The sequence below is a fragment of the Eretmochelys imbricata genome, chromosome 1, assembly GCF_965152235.1.
Source record: "Eretmochelys imbricata isolate rEreImb1 chromosome 1, rEreImb1.hap1, whole genome shotgun sequence".
NCBI lineage: Eukaryota > Metazoa > Chordata > Testudines > Cheloniidae > Eretmochelys > Eretmochelys imbricata.
The window spans coordinates 35,533,926-35,549,824 of NC_135572.1; the positions used below are offsets into that span (position 1 = coordinate 35,533,926).

The following is a 15,899-nucleotide window of genomic DNA, read 5'->3' on the forward strand; positions in this document are numbered from 1 at the left end:
GTAACTTACCCCCTTAAGTCTCTCTCTCTCTCTCACACATACACACACGCTGCCCAGTTCATACAACAGCCCCCCAAAAAAACCCTAAACAGATCACATTCCTTGCCCATTGATCTGAGCTTATCAATTCCTTTCTGGATGAATCCCTTCTTAGGGATCCCTTCTTGTCTCTTACTTCATTGCCCCACCAACCTGTATATACCTTATTTGTCCAAGTCTCCCATGATTTCCCACACTCCATACTACCGCCTATGCAAGGAAAGCTCTTCCTGAGCGGACACAGGAGACCACTACCCTTTATTCAGTCCATTGCCACCTTAAGGCTCACTTCTCCAAAAGCAGCGAGAATGCAGTCAACTAGGTGACATTTTACTGGTTATTAAAGAAAACCTAACATTTATTTATTGCATCATGCCATACATCAGTGACCACATTACTTTATTGCTTTATTGCTGTGACTTTCATCTGTTCTCCCTCATGCTTTTCCATATTGTCTTGTTACCTCGCCCCATCCCCCGCTAGATTGTGTCTGGTGAAATCCGTTTTTCTGCAGCTTGTGACAAGGTTCAGTCTTGGCAGATGTATTCTGAGCTGCCTAGCAGCTACTCCAGTGCAGCACAAAATAAAAAATACCAGTGCTAATAATACTCTGGACCTTGTGGCTTGGACCCTTCTCTGCTACCTCTCAGATCCTAAGCCATGCATTGTCCATCATGAAACTTGGGCACAGGGGCTCTAAAATTGTTAGAACAGGAGGAAAGAGAAAAGAATATCTGTTAACATTCTGATACACAGTGAAAAAGGCAACAGGCCTTTGCATGACAGACAGGTGAAAAGGTGCAAGAATGGGCCTCAATACTTTCCATTTTCCTTAAATGTCTCTCAGCTGTCTTGCACAGAACAATGTTTGTGCAGAAGGTTTATATACTGTGACAAACTCTAGTTACTGCCTTAAGGGTGCTCATCTCTCATGGAAACTCATTTCACATCTCATCAGTTACAGCAATGAGATGGGGAAACTGATTTCTTGTTTCTCAGAGGTATGAACATGCTGGGTGGATGGCACAGGCTCAGTCCTAGCAGCATAAAGAATTGGACTGAGATCATCCACAGGATTTTTCTTCCCAACGGGCTGCGCCTATGCTCGCTTCAATTTTAGAATGTAAGATGTCTCTCTGGAACAATCATTCTATTTCCAGTCTATCTCAGCAAGTTAGATTAAAGCAGACACGGACATTTGATTAAAGTATGCTGTATTCATTTACATTAATGATTATTGATTTGCCTTTCATTTGTGAGGAGCCCGGTGGTGTGCCTGATGGAATCACTTACCGAAGAACGTGATTGAGAGAAGCTTTTAAACGGAATTAATGCATACGATGTGAAGATTGGCCAATTTGGTTTGCAGGGGTTCATGCTAATCTGTTTTAAATTTTGATTCATGTGTGCTTGTCTGCCTTGAGTTCTGGGCTCCTACAAACCAGTTTTCTTTAATATCATGTTGGAACGATGCAAAAGCATCCTGCTTCACAAGGTTTCTGTTCAAAACCATAAAATGGGCAGTCTGCTCAAATCAAGGTCCTGTTAATTCCAAAGGTTCTTGAGGTTTTTGGCAAACTTGCCCTAAATTTCAGATTTGTAAGAAAAAAATTTATGTCTCACTATTAACATTTTGCAAAGGATTAGCGTAGAGGGGGTATCCACAATGGGGTATTTTCATATTTTCTGCTGCCTGGTAGCAAATACCTTGCAAATGGACATGAAAGGGCAGAATTTTATACTCTTGGTGGAGCTTCTGTGGAACTAAAGCAGTTGTCTGAGAAAAGGAAAGACCACATGACAGCTGCTAGTCATGTTCCTTAGTGTACTAGTGGAGAGTGCTCAGATACCACAATGAGGGGCATGGTCTAAGAATCTGAAGAGAATAGAAAAGGGATCTAAACAAAAATCAACAATATCAGGAAAAATAACTTTCTCAAACCTCTCTCTCAGCACAGTTAGTATTGGATGTACAAAACGACCCCTCGGTTGAGTGCATGCAACTCGCTGGGTAACTGGGAGATACTGACTGCAGGGTAGGAAAGCAGAAGGTTGTAGCTGAAAAATGTGCCTTTCCTGGTTCACCCCGAAAGAGGAGGCTCACTGAGGGTGAAGGGAAGGCTTTCTCAAGCGCACAGAAAGAGAGACAGGCCTCAAACACGACACAATTTCCTGTGTGAGTGGCCAACTCATGGACACTGTTGCGTAGAAAAATATTCACATATGACAGTGACAGTGGATCCAACAGCAGTCCAATAGTTCAGGCTCCAAGAGACTGTTTAGGCAAAGTTAACAGCAGGAATAACAAAGGCCTTGAGCAGTTTCTCCTGTTACGAATGTCTTACGAACTACATCATCTCATGCCATCTTCTGTTCTATTTGGCGTGTAAAATATACTAGACTTAGACTCACCTCTGAATTTGGTCCTTAGCCTTTATTCACCTTAAACTGGAGGTGGAGATTTTAAAGGAAATGAACAGCTTTTGTGATGTAAAAATAGGTAAGAAGCCCTGCCCATTCATGATTTATCATCTTCTGATTAAACCTCAGTCAGTTTTAGATTAGGCCTCTAAAGTACAATGCAGCTACATGGCTTTAAAACAGATACACCTGAGTCCCTCTCACACTGCCTCCACTCCCAAGCTGTTTCTTAAGCAAAAAGACAGCGAAACATGGAAGAAGAATAAGAAAGCACACAGATGTCTGGCTAATGCTCAGACACAGAAGAACTAAAGCTATTTACAGATGAAAATATTTTGGACTAACATTAATGGACATATCTATAGTGTATGACAAGTGGATTTATTTGCATAACTTGTATTAATGTTAGTGGGAGGCATATGGCTAAATCACTGCTCTTTGTGCTGTTAATTCATCCCTAAGGGATACATTTAAATTTATATTTAGAAAAGCCAGGTCATTCAAAGCTGAAACACTGTCTTTAACCCATACTGGTCTGACAGACAAAAAGCACAGTGGAATAAATTAATGAAAAAGGGAAAATATGAACTCTGAATTTAGTGAGTAAAGTTTTTGGGGAACATAGGCATTGTCAAACTGATTATGACCAATGTTTAATTATCTGCAATATTTTGGTAGCTATGTTGGTCCCAGGACCTGAAGAAGAGCTCTGTGTAGCTCGAAAGCTTGTCTCTTTCACCAACAGAAGTTGGTCTAATAAAAGACATTACCTCACCCACCTTGTCTCTCCATTATTTTATTAGGCTAATATTCCATCACAACAGTACCAGATGCATCAAAATGCCCAATGATGACCAATTATTCAATAGCATGCTTATGGGGGAAGTTTCTTCCTAACTGCTGTCCATAGTTGTCTTATGTCCTGACGTTGATTTGACTGAAGTTCATATCTGTGTGTCTAATCCTCACTGAATCCTTCTATGCCATCTGCTACAATAATATTTTGGGGTAGTTTTTATAGGTTTGTTGTGCAAAAAATCATTTTTGTCATTTATATTTTTAAATGTTTTGCCTTTCTCTTCACTGAGTCTCCCCTTGTTTTTTTGTAAAGGAAAAAAGGTAAAATCGGAGGGCCTTATATCCCTTCTTTGTACCATTCATTAATTTTATATACGTCCACCATATCCTCTCTTGTCTCCTCTCTAAACAGTTCTAAGCCTTTCAATCTCTCCTCATACAGAAGTTTTCCATTTGTTGCCCTTCTCTGGATCTTTTCTATTTCTGCCATATTCTTCTCAGACTTAATGATCAAAACTGAATGCAGTACTCCAGATGAGGATGAACCACACATTTATTTAATGGGATGATTAACATTTTCTGTGTTATTCTCTGACACTCTCTATTCACACGGTGTAAAGTATTCGCAAAAAGAAAAGGAGTACTTGTGGCACCTTAGAGACTAACACATTTATTTGAGCATAAGCTTTCGTGAGCTACAGCTAGCTTATGCTCAAATAAATTTGTTAGTCGCTAAGGTGCCACAAGTACTCCTTTTCTTTTTGCGAATACAGACTAACACGGCTGCTACTCTGAAACCTGTCATAGTGTAAAGTATTGTTTGCTTTTTTTACCACCATGGTATTGAGAAAGTGTTTTCATTAAGCTGTCCACAATGATACCTGGGGCCAAATTCTCCTCTGACTTTCATTCTGTGCATGGAGTTGCATGTCAGGTCAGAATTTGGCCTTCAATCTTTTTTTTCTGGCATTGTGACACATTGTTCCTTCTAACATGCACTGCCTGGCATTTGTCTACACTACATTTCATCAGCCATTATGTTAAGTACCTCTGAAATTCCTCACAGTCTTCTCTAATCTTGACTCACTTAAATAATTTTGTATTATCTGCAAATTGTGCCACCTCATAGTTCGCCGACTTCCAGATCAATAATAAATACTGCACATTAAATAACACCCAGCCTGAAAGCTTGGGAAAACTTAAAGTTAGCCTCCTTCTATGTTGAAAATTGCCCATTTATTCCTACTCTTTGCTGTCTATCTCTTAACCAGTTTCTAATCCATGACAGATCGTGTCGTGTAGATTGTAAACTCTTAGAAGGAAGGAGCATATCTTTTAAATTTCTCTCTAAACTGTTATACAAAGTTCTGGTGTCATATAAATATTTTTATATAAGCCATACTGGCTTCTTTTTATCAGCTCATATTAATCTAAGGGTATTATAACGCTAGTAGACATTTTTTCAATTATTTTATCCAAATTATTTTTTCAATTAATTTACCCAGCCTTGAGATAAGGTTCTCTGATCTGTAATTATACCAGGGTCATCCCATGTATCTTTCTTAAAAACTGGTACAATTTTAACTAGGCTCCAGTTCTTTATAGCAGCTGAATTGAAGCCAACTGTACTTTGCAATAAATTTGTGGAAAGACCTTGTGCCTAAGAAAGTGAGTAATGGTGCTGACTACGGCAAGATACAGCGCTTGCTTTCCCACAAACTCTGCCTACGCACCTAGGTCTTGACCTCCAACAACCACCTGGTATTCCAGCCCTCAGCCTCTACTGAGCTGGTTTTGTGATGTGAGCAAGCACCCTCTCCAGATTAAGAGTCCATCAAACTCCTTTTCATTTGTGACCTAAACAAAGTAGGAAAACAAACTCTTACAGGTGAGTGTGGTGTCTGGCATGAACTCAACATGGCACATGGCCGCCTACTTAGGGTTGTTTCAATGGGCGATAACTTTCAATGATACTTTTCACTCTGTTGCTGTAAATACTCTCTTGGAAGCTTGAATATAAAGTGTTCTTTCCTTGTTGATTTTTAACCCCCCCCCCCCACTTGTGACTCAAATTAATTAAAAATGAATATGGTGAGTTTTGTTCTTATGGGACAAATGCTGCTGCACACAAAATGGCTGAGTGGGAAAAAGATAGGACAAAAAGAATCAAAAGCCTCTGGTATGCAGGGGAATTGGAAGGGAAGAATCCTGCAGTCGAGTCAAAGGTGCTTAGTTTGTCCTATCCAGTTGTGGTCTTAAGCGAGGCAGGCACGGCAAGGTGAAAAGCAGTTAGACAGAATTATGCTGTGAGAAAAGCAGCCCCCTCTCCCTATACTAGAAAGTCCCAATGAGCTTAGAAGGAGTTTGCACTGGTATAACATACACCTTCTTCTGGCCCTCTCAGTGGCTATGTCACACCAGTTTAGGCCCCGATCTTGCAATCTGATCCAGGAGAGTGGGCTTGTGCACCTGCATGGAGCCTGGAGAGATTCAATTGCAGGATCAGAGCCTCCTGGGACTTCTTCTAGATTTCCTGCGACTTATATAGAGTCCCACTCACTTTCCAACATGTAACTCACCTCCCCAACCCTGCTTAATTACCACTTCTAAATTTGGTTCACTGAGTCTAAATTGGTGTAATTCACAATTCACACAGCAAGGGGGCAGCACAGAGGAATGCGGCAAGAAAAGTAATTACCAGGAAGGTGTAAGAAAGGGCAGCTGCAACCCTACTGAAATTTGCATCTTCTTATGCTGTTTTTGAAACCCTTAGCATAAAATTTATACCAAATTAGGCTCCCTTGCAGATCAACAGAATTGGTGTGTGTGGGTCTCAGAAAGCCTAAGGCTTTATCTATGTTAAAAGTTACACTGGTTTAACTAAAATAGTTTTTAAAAGCAAAGGCCTTTATGGATGCTTAAAATCAATTTAAACTGAGCTTATATAATTTTAGATGAATTCTGTTTGGTGTGCTAACACAACTAGTGCACCTTTTAATATAGACACGGCCCAAGTGAATACAGGGGAGGCTGTTCTACACGATAGTACATTACCTCTCAGTGCGGGTGCTGTATATTGTATTAGACATATATACATACTATAACCTTAGATTGTGTCTATATATGTTTGACATACATTTATAGCCTGATTTTCAGAGTTGCTGAACATTTCTAGCTGCAACTCATTTTACTGGGGACTGAGGGGGCTCAGCATCTTTGAATAAGAGGCTATTAATATGTGTTAAATATATAAATAATGCCTTGCCATTCCTTGCACTTATATTAGTACATCTCTGCTTGGGCTGTGTCACTGATCCTTGCTCTTTTCTATGGAATAAGGTATTTTTCTTAGCCATGCTCCCTAGTGACTTAGGTAGAACTTAGAAAGCTCCTATTTGTTTTTCTGCCCATCTAGGCATTAATACTGCACTCATTGCCATTGTGTGAAAGTGTCAATTTCAGGGTACATTTCACCAAACATGTTGCCCCCAAACAGTGAGCCTTATTGTATCTCACATGCAGTTTTAAATTACTTCAGAGGAGTTTGCTGATCCTTAACGCTGTAGAAGAGGGGTGGACAAACTTTTTGGCCTGAGGGCCACATCAGGGTTGCGAAACGGTATGGAGGGCTGGGTAGGGAAGGCTGTGACTTCCCCAAACCCTAACCCTATCTGCCCCCTCCCACTTCCCGCCCCCTGACTGTCCACCCTGAGAACCTCCAATGCATCCAACCCCTCTATTCCTTGTCCCCTGACCATCCCCTCCTGGGACCTCCTGCCCCTAACCGCTCCCCCACAACCCCACCCAGTATCCAACCCCCCACCGCTCCCTGACTGCCCCAACCCCATCCACACCCCCGCCCCCTGACAGGCCCCCCGGGACCCCACCCCCTATCCAACCTCCACTCTAAAGCCCCTTTCAGAATGTGGCCCTGCGAACATGGGCAGAGGAGCCAGGAGGAGCAGGGGCAGCCGGAGAGAAGCGGTGGTTTTCCCTGCAAAGTGCCGCTTCTCTCCAGCCAGCTGCGTGGCTGCCTGGTGCTCCTCCTGAGTCCTCTGCCCGCGTTCACCGCGCTCCCGCCACCCGCACCACCCGCCTGCTCCCCTGAGGCTGTGGGTGAGCCTCCCTTCCTGCTCTCCCCGCCCCCGCAGTGCAGCCCCCTCCCGCGCTGAGGCTGCAGGGAAGGGGGGGCAGCGGGGGAGGGGCCGGGGCCGAGCTCAAGGGCCGGGCAGGCTGGTCCTGCAGGCCAGATGTGGTCCGCGGGCCATAGTGTGCCCACCTCTGCTGTAGAAAGCACCACCATAATCACCAATGGCAGCACACACAGCTCTGGGAATAGTATTTCCGAGTCTGCTTTAGCATGGAACCCACAGAGCAATCACAAAGACGCCACATAAGAATGAAATACCTCATGATATTTCTTTACTGTTTTCCCTGCTGTGCAGGTGCAGGATCTCCAGTTCACTGTTCCACAGCCACAATTCCCCCCACAGCGCTGGACCAGGAAGCAGCGGGGAAAGAACACGACGTTGGTCAGCTTCAGTTCCTCCCGTAAATTGACAGAGTAGTTCCTTGGAGTGCAGCTGTAACGTTTCACGTCATCATTCAGTCTGTCCAGGTCAACTGCAAAGCAAAAGTGGACTCTGTAAGGTTGAGTAGGAAGTGTCTTAGAGTGAATTGCTCTCTTGCATGGGAAGTTATAACACAGGGTTGTGCACCTGCAGCATCATTCAGAAAATAAATTGTCAGTGTGATTTCTTTAAAGGTAAATATTAGGAACCCAGTTTTTATGTGATTGCACATGGTAATCTCAGCCCTGATTCTGTTGCACTGAAGCCCACGGCAAAACACCCATTGACTTTAATGATGCTGGATCAGAGTCCTAGTGGGTAAAGCACTGGGATGGAAGTCAGGAGACCGGGTTCTATCCCCTGCTCTGTCACTGACCTGCTGTGTGACTTGAGGAAAGTCTCTTCATTGCTCTGTGCCTCTGTTTCCTCTCCCACCATTTGTCTTGTCTTTTTAGATGTAAATGTTCTGAGACAGGGATTGTCTCTTATTATGTATTTATACAGCACTTAGCACAATGCAGCCACAATTTGAGTTAGGACATATAGTTGCTACTGTAATACCACTAAATAATATAATATCAAAGTCTAAATATAATTTAAAATGTTTGTCAAATACTCTTATTTCACTGAAATTTCCATGCACAGGTTTTTCATTGTGGTGAGTCATCTGATGTAAAAACACAGTCAACAGTGGTTTGAAGAATAATTATAATTCATGGTTATAAAATCCATACAATATTATAAAAATTCCCTAAAGCCAATTTTATAATTAAAAAAGAAAGGACTAAAAATTACCTATTTTAGTTTTGGAAGTTCTTTTTTTAGTTTTTCATCTTTTCTGTTGGATTCTGCCCCTCAATTTGTTGATGAAAAGTTGAATAATATATTGATAGATGGAGGGAGCTGACTAATACAATTTTGCAGCTTCCCTGTGTCAAGCAAGAGTTTAATCTCTGAACTGAAAATTGTAGCTTGTAGGAAAAGACACATTAAAATGCATTGTAAATTAATTTCTAATTGATAAAATGTAAAATCTATACCTTGAGAATGAGTCACAATTTGCACTGGAGAAGCCACCAAGCCACTGCATTAGCACTGATTTACACAATCTGCGGGGGAAGCAGTGACTGGTAAATAGCATGCACCTTTAAATTGTGGCTTTGAAATATTTATTTATCCAAGATACATATGCACGGTGGCTATGTAAATGACATTAGCACCAGTGGACACAATCAAGTCTAGTTCATTTTTCATGCAATGTGTTAACCCAGTTGGGGGAAAGTTAGCAGATAAGTCAGGATTTTGGACATGTTTTAACAGTTGTGATACCACGAAAATCATCTCACCATGAAAGCTCAGCTGTTCTCTCAAGAGAGTTAGTATCCCTACAAAGAAGGTGCATAGCTTCCTCTGGAGAGAAGCACGAAATCATTGGGAGTTACCAGTACACGCATGCATTGAGAGGAAAATACACTCCAAATGCACATAGCTAGTTCTCAGAAGAATAAAAAAATATTGATTTCTTTGTTTCAATAGACAATATTTTGTTCTCTCTTGTCACTCTTCAAATCCACTCCCTCTCACTCTGGTTCCCAGAGGAAATATTTGAATATGAATATTTTGAATATTATAAAATATGAATATTTTTTTCATAGGGAAGAAGGTTCCCTCTGCCCCCAGCTGCCATAATTCCCATCAGCACTTTCCACACTCAGCTTTGTTTAAAGATCAAGCAAAGCTTAGTTTGTTCACCATTACTTTAACCAACTGGCAATCAGAAAAACTGACCAAATGGAGATGGTGCAGATTTTATAGTCATTATCAGTGGCATCTCTGGGGGGGGCGTGGGGGAAGGCCTAGTACATCAATATACTGTACTACATCAATCCAAGGTGGAGAATTCTGGAACAAGTAGTATAAGGTTGGAATGGGCTGGATAGATGTGAGCTGCAATGAAGGTGTGGAATGGGGAAGCTTGTATGGTGCCTACCCATGCTATCCAACACGTGCGTTAGAATATCTCTACAGTGCTGGAGTCTAAACGCTTAAAATATAAGGAGGGAAACAGTCTTGCATGGATTATTTAATGTTATCTTAAGACATTAGGGTAGCATTTGTGAATGGGATATCTGTAGATGAATTTAGAATAAAATACACAATGGTTGATTCAGCGCTGCGCTTCAGGGACATCTGCTGACATAATGCAGGTCACAGGGCTGCCAGCAACGGGTCATTCACCTAGAGAGGGCTTGCTGCAGCGCAGTGCACCCATATCCCACTCTTTAACAGGGCACACCCAGCTGGCCATCACAGTTCTAACAGAGGATGAGCTGGCAGGGGAGGGGGCATCCAGAGAATGAGCTGACTCACTGCAACACCCATTTGGCCTCCACCCGTAGAGCATCTATCCTTTAAAGGCACCCACCTCTGCTGGCGCTCACAGGGAGTGTGGCAGTAGACGCACCAACTTTCCTCCACGTTGGTCAAATCTCTCCTGGGGCACAGCATTTGCCACTGCTGCGGGGCTACATTGAGCTAGTCTGGATTATTACTGTAATGAGTTCATCAAGGGATTATGTCTTAACATTCAGACAGCAGCTGATGGAGAATGAGGCTGCCCACTTATTAAGGACGACAGCATATTACATGAGTCACATTGTGGCAGCCACAACTAGCCAAAGGTCTTAAGACCCCTGGTTTAAAGGCCAAGGCATTCTCCATAAGGGTCTTCAATTCTGGAGTGTACTTCGCCCACTGACCTGCCACAGCCTTGATTTGGTTTCCTTTAAAACTTTAGAAGGCCTTTTCTCTCAGGCTTTTTCTGAGCTAGGGACCATGGAGAGAAAGGGGAGATAGTGCTGAGTTAATGGGAGGGTGTAGTGGAATAATTGCATTCTTGGGTATTTCCGGGGGGTTGTAGTTTAATGACAATGATGCAAAGTGATAGGACTGGTTATTTATAGCAAAGGCATCTGCCCACAGCTTTGGATGGGTAAATTTATAAAGAACTCTAAATTAATTGATGAAATAATAGATTTTAGTTAGCTATATTTTTCTAGCATTAGCCACCGGGGAAAAATATGAGGAATATTCCAAGATGCATGCACAAAGATGCTTTGGATCCGCACCTAGATTTTTCCATAGTGCTAAGCACCTACTGATTTCATTTAGCATTGCAAATGCTCAGCACTTCTGAATCTCATACTTTTGTAATCACAGTCCAGATATAAAGGGATTAAGAAGCGTACAGTTCACCCACTACAAATGTCACCTAGAAATAATACTGAAGTTCATTTTGGATTCTACCCTAGCAAGGTGGGACAAACTGAGCAGGCAACATACATGCTCTTAACAGAAATGCCACATTCTGATCCTATCACAGAGATACACAAGAACTGCTCCCACTGGTTAAGTGACTGTAAAACACCATTTGTAAATCAGTAGCAAAAGAAAGAAAGTTCTCTAAAGAACTCCCTCTCCAGAAAGCCCAGATCTGAGCTTTTCTTTTGTCTCAGAATTGTTTTACTTTCTGGAGCCAATTCTTTTCCTCATTCATATAACAATGAGATCTTACAGTACAGACAGCTTCATGCATCATTTCATTGCTGTGACTAAAAGGTAACTGAGTCTTAGTGTGAAATCCTGGTGCTTTCCCTATCAAGGGATTGAAACCACTGGGGTCCTTAATTTAAAACTGGAACTAAAAGGTTCTTCAGATGGGCTGCAAATAGCTTCAAAACATTATTACAGAATTTTTGCACATGGCATTAATTTTATAAGGACAGGTTTCAGAGTAGCAGCCGTGTTAATCTGTATCCGTAAAAAGAAAAGGAGTACTTGCGGCACCTTAGAGACTCACAAATTTATTAGCTAGTCTCTAAGGTGCCACAAGTACTCCTTTTCATTTTATAAGTGAAGGGAGACATTGAAGACTACAACAGAGCGGCAAGCTTGGAAATTTAAGCACCTACTTAAATCCATTCCTACTGAGGGCAGCTCTTAAATATGTGCTTAACTTGAAACATTGATTTCAGTCAGATTTAAGCACTATTTAAAATTAAGCATGTGATTAAATGCCATCCTCAACAGGGATATTTTATTGAATCAGGGGTCATAGGCTATTATTGCTGCTAAGTTGAAAAGGGCCTTGTTCGTATGGGTCACAAGGACCTGGGAAGAGCGACCTCTGCTGCTAGCCACAGTCTGTTTTCAAATCCAAGGAGGATCTTGTTACGCATTTTTTTTATTATTATTATTTAAACATTCTGGTGTAGGTACTGATATGGCCCCATCACTGTAGCATGTTACCCTCATGACATCCCTGTGAGGTGGGAAAGTGCTAGTTTCCCCATTGTGTAGCTGGGGAACTGGGGTGCATGGAAATTGAGTGACTCACCCAAGTTCATAGTTCAATCAGTTAGAAAGACATTTCTTCTGGCCTCCTGTTGTGAGTGCACTAACGTGCACTTGTTGGGCTAAAAATTCCAACACTCACACACCTAATTTTAGTGGCTGAACATATGTTTGTGTGCAAGCATACTTGCACACATGTGGGTAGTAGATTATTGAAAAGTGTTAGCAAGTATTTTGCAGGTGTCAGTACGTACACCAGTGTTTGCACCTGAACACTGCATTGCATTAATGGACCAACATTTCAATTCCTAAAATCCAGGTTCCCTTGACATACAGGGCTAGATTCACAAAGAGACATAGGTGTGGCGGTGAGCAGTGTCACCATGCCTAACTTTTAGGTGTCTAGAAAAATCACTGGGATTCACAAAGCCTGTGTTAGGCACTCAAGGTTTCTATACAATAAATGGAGGGTGATAAGTGCCTAAGAATGTGATTCACAAAAGCCAGAACACTAGGCCCCTCCCAACCGAAACTAGCCAATGGGAAATGCCAAAGAGAGGGGTGTGTCCTAAAGCTTGTCAGGGAATTCAGCTGTGAATCCTCTGGTGGAGTCTGGCACCTAGGGAATTTCTTGCCACTGCTGCCACCACCTCCTGAGAACTCTTAATCCAGTGGTTAGGGCACTCACTTAGGATGTGAGAGATCCCTGGCAGTTCAAGTAAACTCTCTCCACCTGACGGGAGATCTGCCACCTCTCAGGTGAGTGCCCTAACCTCTGGGCTATAGATATTCTGATGTGGGGCTACCTCAGTCTCTCCTGTGGAAGTTGTTCCCCTGTGGATAAATAATTAGTTACTAGTGCAGGAGGACTGGATCCTGCCTCTCCCACAGCCTGGGGATGCTCTAACCACCAACTATAAATAAAGTCATTCTCATACATATATGCTCACTCTTTCTGGCCCAAAACCCCTTTTCTTAATCCAAAGCAGAACAACTTTCCAGGTGAATACCTGAACTACTGGGCTAAAAGTTATGAGGAAGGTCCCCTTCCCCCAAGCATAGTTAATGGATCTGGCCCTACAGGTGAGTTAGGTAGAGGAATACCAGTCTTCCCCAGTTTGTGAATCACTCTGTGGCTTAGGCATCCAGATGCCTACAGTGAGGCAGCATTGCACATGCTCAGACGCAGACACGGAGGCAGACAGGGAATTTTCACTGAAAAAACTTGAGCACTGATTGAGTTTAGGCACACACAGGGTTCGGCGGCAGCCGAGTGCATGGTTTTGTGAAAACCACTGATGCCTGATTCTCGGATTTAGGAACCTAACTCCCTTTGTGAATGTAGCCCACAGGTGTGTATGTGAGGCACAATAAGCCACCACAATTTTCAACAGCACAGAAGCTACTCTTAAGTTGCTGAGGATTCAGCTCTATATTTACTTAACAGAGCCAAATCATCCATTGGTGTAAACTAACATAATTCCATTGGTCTCAATGAAGTTATTCTGTTTTACCCCAACTAAGGAGCTGGCCCACAGTTGTAAATCCTCAATAAATGTCTAATAGTAACAGATAATTGTCTTTTACATTTTTAATCCAGTGACACTAACTGCTTCGTTCAATGTAAATGAAGTATATTTGAGAACTTTAAGATTTATTAATTTTAGTGGCAACTGGAAGAAAAGGATGCTGCATCTGGATTTCCACTTTACTCACAGTTTCCAGATAAAACTCTCCGATACAGAGAGTTTGAGAGAGCAGAAATTTCAGAGGGATTATAGCTGTCCACGGGAACAAAGGTTCACAATACATGTTCCTATTACAAGCTGGGACACCAATTACATCCAGAGAGTGGGTCAAGCAGTATGAACAGGCCCAACCCATCGCTGTTGAAAATGGATGCAGCGCCACGCCAGTGGTAAATATGACGTCACAGGCTTCACCAGCCTTTAAAAAAGGTTCACAAGAAAAGCTTTCTGTTGCCGTGCAGCTTGCTCTAAGTGTCCTCAGTAACTTCACACAGAGTAACAGGAAACATAGGCGCTGAGTTTTCTTTTTCCGTGGGGGGTACTCCACCCCAAGGCCCTGCCCAGACTCCGCCCCCTCCCCCAAAGCCATGCCCTCGCTCCGCCTCTTCCTGCTCCCGCTCCACCCCTTCCCCTGAGTTTCCACCCTCACTTCACCTCTTCCTGCCCTCCCTCCGCCATCGCTCGCCTCTTCCTGCCCTGCTCTAGCCCCATCCCCGAGGCGCCACCCTACCGCGGCTCCCTGCTCTCTGCCCTCCCCCAAACGCATCCCTCCCAGCCACCAAACAGCTGATTGGTGGCAGCTGCCTGAACAGCTGTGGCCGGTGAGTGCTGAGCACACTTTTTTTTTTCCTGTGGGTGCTCCAGCCCCACAGCACCCATGGAGTTGGCACCGATGACAGGAAATATCCCATTTGCCACAGTGGGGAAGAGTATGCATAATCACTGGGCCTCAGTTATATTATGAAATGATTAGGCACTTTGCAAAGTACAGATAAAGTAATTCCTTACTAAGGGTATGGCTACACTTGCAGATGTAGAGCGCTTTGAGTTAAACCTGTCTTCGTAGAGCGTAGTAGGGAAAGCGCTGCAATCTGTCCACACTGACAGCTACAAGCGCACTGGCGTGGCCACATTAGCAGCTCTTGCAACAGCCACAAAGAGCAGTGCATTGTGGTAGCTATCCCAGCATGCAAGTGGCTGCAACGGGGTGGAGTGTGACAAGGAGTGTGTTGTGTGTATGTGGGGGGAGAGAGAGTGGGTTTTTGGGGGCCTGAGAGCATTTCAGCATGCTGTCTTGTAAGTAAGTTCAGACAGAAACAGACCACCCTCTCCCCCCCACCTCTCTCTCTCTCACACACAGCATTCCACACTAATGGTTGCTTTGTCTCAGGGCAGATAAGCAGCTGGCTCCCAGAAACTGAGCTTTCAAAGGGCATATCTGCATTCTGACAGCGAGTTCAAAACAATGAAATGAGTGGCCACTTGACTTAAGGGGATTATGGGATGTTTCCGGAGGCTAATCAGAGCGCAGTAAAGCAACACCTCATCCACACTGGCACCGCGGTGCTCCAGCAGGGGCAGAGCAAACATTATTCCACTCGCCGAGGTGGAGTACCAGCAGCGCTGTAGCCGCAGAGTCAGAGCGCTCTACGTGCCTTGCCAGTGTGGACGGGTAGTGAGCTAGTGTGCCCGGGGCTCCTTTTTTGCGCTGTAACTCGCAAGTGTAGCCAAGGCCAAGGGTAGAGGGGTATTCTGTTTGTTCAGGGCTTACCGTAGGATGCGTGCATTTAGATAATTAGCAGTTATTTGAAGTGATATGTCATGAACTCAGAGTATACACATTTGCCATTAAAGCAGAGGCATTTTGAATTTGTGCTGTTTGTATTTAATGTCTGATGCACTGTAACTTGCTGGCGACTATCCCAGAACCTTTCAAGGAAGAATACATGGATGTTTGCGGTAATTTATTGGCGACTGTTTGCAAACCCCTGAGAAATGAAATTCTTCACTTCACATTTTAATTTCTTGCTAAATAATTTTAATTAATGATAAATAGAAGCTGTGGTTATATGCAAAGTGAACTGCCCAAATTTTGGGAATTGATATATTCATTTGGCCATTTCTTCATATATGTTGGGAAAATTCCATCCAGACTTGTGGTCCCTGTGCTTCTTTCTCTTTCTCCCCT

General features: G+C 43.1%; 1 protein-coding gene across 1 annotated transcript in view; it reads right to left on the reverse strand.

The window, feature by feature from the left end:
• Window positions 1-15,899, reverse strand: part of PDGFD (platelet derived growth factor D) — a 182,887-nt gene that overhangs the window by 11,744 nt on the left and 155,244 nt on the right. Inside the window, exon 6 of the mRNA XM_077805799.1 lies at window positions 7,667-7,881. Within this exon, the coding sequence (XP_077661925.1) occupies window positions 7,667-7,881 (215 nt within the window). The remainder of the gene's footprint in view (window positions 1-7,666; window positions 7,882-15,899) is intronic.